General features: G+C 46.0%; 1 protein-coding gene across 1 annotated transcript; it reads left to right on the top strand.

Moving 5' to 3' along the window:
- The first annotated feature begins 3,475 nt into the window (after positions 1–3,475).
- On the top strand, positions 3,476–5,338 carry LOC135678873 (probable xyloglucan galactosyltransferase GT17). Its single transcript, XM_065192107.1, has one exon. The coding sequence runs from the start codon at positions 3,616–3,618 to the stop codon at positions 5,077–5,079; it is 1,464 nt and encodes a 487-aa protein (XP_065048179.1). The 5' UTR covers positions 3,476–3,615; the 3' UTR covers positions 5,080–5,338.
- Positions 5,339–6,772: the final 1,434 nt, after the last annotated feature.

The following is a 6,772-nucleotide window of genomic DNA, read 5'->3' on the forward strand; positions in this document are numbered from 1 at the left end:
AAAGTCTTTGAATGATCTTCTGAGATGAGTCCCATTAATTAGTTCTTGGGACTATTGAAAGAAAAATGTAACAAATGGAAAGTGGCAAACCAGTGGCACTTTCATCATCGTCAAATATGGAAGGCACTGTCTGTTGAAAAGTAATGATCATGAATGAGGACATCCTCAATCCAAGGAATGTAAGATAGATAGCACTTGGTTATGCAATTATTGCAGATGTCTTGCCTTTTGTGACCTCTGCAAACTTGTACTTGAGTTGTTGTAATCAAGCTCGGGGAATCTGAACTTGGTTTCTGAACATTTAGCTCATATGAAGTCTCTCCAGTTAGCTTGTAACCCATGAGAAAGAGAGGAGAAAAGGCAGTTCCAATAGCTAGTGTTGGCTTAGCTCAGCTGGAGCCCTACAAGTTATAATAAAGCCAATAAGGGGAGAGAGAGAGAGATTGCAAGGCTTCTGAAATGGAGATCGCCATCAACCATTGCTTCAGCAGTAGCTACGTGCCGAGTGCTGCTTTCTACTACATGTTTTGCGAGTTGAACCTGCTGCACACTGAATGCAGTGGTGTAACTTCGTGTCGCCTAATCATTGTCTTCCTCCACTTGTTCTGGTAAGAACAATGATGGGAGAAGGAAGAGAGAGAGAGAGAGAGAGAGAGAGAGAGAGTAAATGTCGTCGTTGTTCACTGTTGCCCACCACATGTTCTGAAAAGATCAATCGATGATGGAAGAGAGGAAGAGAGAGGAGTGGATGTGGTCAGTGTTCTGCATGCCACATCATTGTCATATATGAAACCTGTGTTGGGGTGGGCAGCTTTATTTATCTTCTTAATTGAAAATAGATTGCTCAATGGTAAATTACTTAAAAGAATAAAAACTTTATATTAGAAAATATTTTTCAAAAAAATAAATGGCTAGTTGCTTTATAGATGTCTCATGCACCTCAAGTTTTAGCATATAAGTTTATAAATACTTTTACGTTCTTCTAGAGCTTTCTAGACTATTAAAAATATACATCATCTCTTATGGAATCATGTCATAATATATTAAAAAGATGTTGGGTTTGAATTGTAGTTAATTTAGGAGAGAATATTCTTCGTTATATTTTATTATTCTTTCCCAAAAGAGATTGAAGTTTTTGAACCAAATAAGTCTTATGATCGCTATTTTTGAATTTTCATTAATTTCATTAACTTTTTTTTTTTTTGCTTATTAATAGAAAAATAAAAGAAAAGGAAAAAATATTCCTTTACCGAGAGAGATCTTATTGTTTTATTGATCCCCGGTTCTATCTGCAAGCACACAGCATGGCCGGAAAAGTCCCTGCTTCAGTCAACTTCCATTGGATTCAATAAGTTGGGGTAGGTGATGCTGGAAGTGTGATGTATCAAAGGACCAGCCAACAGATGCGATTGCGAATACCTCTAAACATGGGATCAATAAAACATATAATGACAATCCTCTCTAAAGAAAATATAATGACAGCATTCAGTTTGGGATTATGATGGATTAATGACTGTAAAAATAGAGGTTTAGATGCATCATACAAAGAAAACTTTCTGATTCCATTTCTAATGTTGATGCTGTCATGGCCACCCACCTTGTGTTAGAAACTGTGGCTGCCGTATGTGAAGCTGAAGATGATGAACAGTATTGGATAGAGAAAGCTGTAGTATATATGTGAAGCCGAAAACATCACTAGGATAGTTGTTGGGAGTAGCTAATGACCAGTAGCTTGAAGGAACCCATGAAAACTGACATTTGGGAAAGAGGATGATGGTATAGACTGGATTGTGATGGGTAGGGACTTGGATTCTTAATCAGGATCTCTAATGCCATATGGTGGAGTTGGGTTCTTAATAAGGAACTCCGATTGCAGGTGGAAAATAATGCATCCAGCGTACTTGAGATGTGCTAAACAATTGCGAGCCCCATCAAGCTGTTCTACAATATTATTCTTACTCGTATCATCTGTGACGCTATCGAAGAGGTCAATCGCAATGCTACTAGTGCTAGAGATCCACCTTTTTTGTGGCAGAGAGTGATGCCGACTCCTCCTCGTAATTTTGTATCCTTCGATGCAGAGGGTGTTTTTTATGTATCTTTTCTTTGAATAACAAAACTATCCAATTGATTTAACGTTGACAGTACAAGTTGTTAGTGTTGACTGTACAAGTTGTTAGTGTAAACAACTTTAAGTCATGGTCTCGAAGTCGACGCGGTTGATTCGGGTCTGAATGATAGGGGATCTTCTTGGGACGACCCTTGATACTACAAAAAACCGACTGCGATGGTCCGATCACGAAGAGGTCACCGTTTCCTCCGGGAGGGGGCTCCTCGCCTGGGTGGTGGGAGGCTTCCGTCTTCGCACCTGCACATAGGTCGGGTCGGGAGAGCTCGGCTCGACCCCTCCGACGATCAAGTTAGTAAATAGTCGCAGGGGGTTTTTTTGTTATCTTTCTCTCTTTCCTTCCTTCCCGTTTAGAACACGAGGCTATTTATAGGGAAGCTTATTATTTCTTGATGTGCCCGCTTGTAGGGAGTAAGATCGTACTCCTGGTAACGTCTGACAGCGGTGTTGGCGTAGCGTGAAGGACCGAGCCTGAACAGGATGTTAATGTGTCTCGGTCGGTGTTCTGATCTGTTTGACCAGATGGTGTCAGATCAACCGAGACATCATTTGGGACAATTGACGTCAACTCGTGTCTTATCGTCATTATTACCCTCATCACAAGTTATGACGGCGAGTAACAATCTGAAGCTGAAACTGGCATTAAGAATAGCCACTGAAGAAGTGTTGGATGGATGGTTGACCATTTTATGCAGGATGTGATGAATACAAGAAGAAGGTCATAATACCGACAAGAAGCCACGTTGCTTCGGGAGAGAGGAACGTAGTGAATAGCCAGCCAGCCACCGAGCAGGACACGAGAGAGAAACCTTATTCGGGATAAGATGCTTACTTAAACGGAGGACATGGGTTCTGCACTACACATATGGTGGGTCATGGAAACAGGAGCTCGGAATGCGCAAGGAATGACAAATGGTGCAATGCATCTTTCCGCTTGATTTAACTGTCGTTCCATCACAAGGAACGAGGAGTGATTAATCTTTGGCTTTGTTTCAAGCAAAGATTAAGTAAGTGATTAATCTATAAATTTCTTCCTTGAGTGTCCAGAAAGGTTAGGTTTTATCTGGTGAACAGTAAGAGGAAGGAAGTCAAAGAACACCAAATAAAATTAATGCCCTACTTCCTCGAGGCTATCCAATTAATAATCCCCACAGCTTAACCACCCACTCTTGTCTCGAGAACAAAGCCTCACTCACTTGCTTTGGAGAGACAAGATCCAGAAAAGCTTCTCTCACCTAAATGCGCAGTGTCATTATACAACTGTAGCACCAAGTCATATACTAACTAGTTTATGAACGTATGGGTCAAAACCCTTTTGCTTTTGCCCACCCTCTACTCCACTATAAGAAAGAAACCAAAGTTGGCCTGTGCTGTCCCCCGTCGCAAAGTCTAAGCACACATCGCTCGTCGCCTCCGCTGCTCCTCGTCTCCTCTCTCGACCGTTCTCCAATTGAACGCAAAAAAGGAGCTTCCGTTTGTGCCTCTTAATGTCTTCCATGGCCGAAGACAAGGAGAAATCCTTCTTGCTTTTCTCTTCCTCTTTCTCTTATAGAGAGGTCAAGCCTTCTTCTCTCCTCCGTCGCTTCCGCTTCGTCGTCTTTGTCGTCCTCTGCTACGTCCTGTGGCTTCGCCTCTTGTTCTTCACCTTCCCACCAGAGTCCTCCTCTTCCTCCGAGCGCTCCGTCGCAGGCGGCCACCGCCACTGCCGGCTCAGCCGCTCGCTGGACACTTGCCACCCCGACATTGCGCCCTTTTACATACACAGTATCCATCCCCGGTTCAACGCCGCCCTCATGCAGCGCTGCCTCGCCCGCCCCGCTTCCTGCGACGTGTGCCCCCACGTCGGCCATCGCGGACTTGGCCGGCCCCTCCTCCGCCTCCCTCTCCGCGCCGACGATGTGGTGGGCACGTCGTGGTACGCCACCCACCCGCTGGCCGCCGAGATGCTGTTCCACCATCGCGCCGAGCGGCACCCCTGCCGCACCACTGACCCCGAGGCGGCGCTCCTGTTCTACGTCCCGTTCTACGCCGGCCTCCATGCCGCCGCCAACTTCCGGCAGAAGAATCACACCCGCGGCGACGCCCTCGCGGTCGACCTCGCCGCACACCTCTCCTCCCTCCCCTCTTTCCGCCGCCACGGCGGCCGCGACCACTTCCTCACCCTCGGCCACGCCTCCTGGAACTTCATGCGCTCCCCGGCGTACCCGGACCTCGGCACCAACCGCCTCCTCCTCCTACCGGAGGTCGCCAACATGACGGTCCTCACGGTGGAGCGCCACCCATGGGAGGGCCACAACCAGTTCGGAATCCCGTACCCTTCCTACTTCCACCCGCGCACCGCGGCGGAGGTGGCGGAGTGGCAGGCAGAGCTCCGTCGGTTCAGGCGGACGCACCTGTCGGCGTTCGTCGGCGGCCTGCGATCCGACGAGGACAAGGGCTCGGTTCGGTCCACCATCATGAACCAGTGCTGGAAATCGAACCGGTGCATCCCAGTCGATTGCGAAGCGGCTCGGCACGAGTGTGGCGACCCCGACCGAGTCCTCGACGTGATGCGCCGGGCCGAGTTCTGCCTGCAGCCGCCCGGCGAGTCGTTCACCCGGCGGTCCACCTTCGACGCGGTCCTCGCGGGGTGCATCCCAGTGTTCTTCTCAGAGCACGCGGCCTACACGCAGTACGAGTGGTATTTGCCAGGCCGACCTGAGAACTGGTCGGTTCTGCTCCAACGGGACCGATGGGACCGGGTGGAGGAAGAATTGGCCCGGATCCCGAGAGCCGAGGTGGAGAGGATGAGGGAGACGGTGATAGCGCTGATTCCGAGGATGACCTACGCCCACCCGGAGGCGAACCGAAGTGAGCTCGGGTTCGATGACGCGGTCGATGTTGCGCTGGTTGGCCTCACCAAACGGATTCGAGCCTCTCTACGACGAGAGGGTGGTGTGAAAGCTACGTAAGTATAATGATTGATGGTGTCGATTCAACAGTCAAATGGTGGTGAATGCACGCTCATCAATGTGGACCGTTGGTTGCTGCTGATGGAGGGGCTCGGAGACTTACGAGGAATCAGGAAAAGTGCAAGTTGGTATGCCCGCTTCCGTTTTCCACCTACAATTGAAGATGGTGTTCCTTCTTAATATGAGAAAGAAAACCACTTGATCGATTGCTTGTACACAACGAAACAAGAATTGTTTTCTCAGATCGAAGGAGATGACTTGTTCTACAAGAAAAATATCATGAATTGCTGGGTATGATAAAAGGAGGTTGTGCTGTTTCTCTTTGAAGACATTGCTATCAATCACGAGAAGAGCGCAGGAATCCAACACGAATCATGTTTGTTTATCTTGTATCAGCTACCCAAATCTTGCAATGCTAAGTCTGAGAGCACACAAAGAAGCAGCTACCCACATCTTGCAATGCTAAGTCATTATTGCAAGTGAGATCTTGCAATGCCAAGTCATTATTGCAAGTGAGAGCACACAAAGAAGCAGCTACCCACATCTTGCAATGCTAAGTCATTATTGCAAGTGAGATCTTGCAATGCCAAGTCATTATTGCAAGTGAGAGCACACAAAGAAGCAGCTACCCACATCTTGCAATGCTAAGTCATTATTGCAAGTGAGATCTTGCAATGCCAAGTCATTATTGCAAGTGAGAGCACACAAAGAAGCAGCTACCCACATCTTGCAATGCTAAGTCATTATTGCAAGTGAGATCTTGCAATGCCAAGTCATTATTGCAAGTGAGAGCACACAAAGAAGCAGCTACCCACATCTTGCAATGCTAAGTCAATCACATAGTGTTTATTGCAAATGAGAGCACACAAAGAAGCAGCTACCCACATCTTGCAATGCTAAGTCAATCACACAGTGTTTATTGCAAATGAGAGCACACAAAGAAGCAGCTACCCACATCTTGCAATGCTAAGTCAATCACATGGTGTTTATTACAAATGAGAGCACACAAGGAAGGTTTATGAGCTATTGCAGCAACTAAATAAAGCACATAAAGTAATATGGACAAAGTTGGTAACACAATTGGTGCCTTAAATTGTCAGATATAAGCAAGACAAACATTTTCATTGCAGAATACTTCAGGCATCTAACGTATCTTTTTAAGCAAATGTGAGAAAATAGTGTGATTGAAGTGAAAAAATAAGCATGCCTAGATCTAGGTCACTTCAAGTACAATAACCTCAAAATGGTTTTTTTTTAGACCTTGAGTTGAAATGAGAGGTGGCCTACACCCTAGAAAAGCGGTATGAACATGGATTGCAAAGTTAAGTGTTCTATTAAAATAGTTGAAAATGATTTTGATGTTATGAAAGATCTCGTGGGAGGAGACGTAATTGACAAGTTGGATAGAGTTCGTCTAAATTTCTAAGGAGGGCAAGTTATGCTAAAGTGCTCAGTAAAATCCTTTACGTAAAGCTAACGTTTCAACCATCAAGGTAGAGGAGGTCATACATGGAACTCCTTGCTCAAGTATAATCCTTCCTTCGATGATCTTGATAACAAAGTCACCACCTGTAAAACTATAATAAGGGTCAAAAGATCTATTGTATTCAAGTCACAATGAAGAGGATACTCCCAGTGGTATAAGGTGTGGATCTATTACGTCATTTCCCTCACGACACAACAAAGCTACAGA

Source organism: Musa acuminata, chromosome BXJ1-1 (assembly GCF_036884655.1).
Source record: "Musa acuminata AAA Group cultivar baxijiao chromosome BXJ1-1, Cavendish_Baxijiao_AAA, whole genome shotgun sequence".
Classification (NCBI taxonomy): domain Eukaryota; kingdom Viridiplantae; phylum Streptophyta; class Magnoliopsida; order Zingiberales; family Musaceae; genus Musa; species Musa acuminata.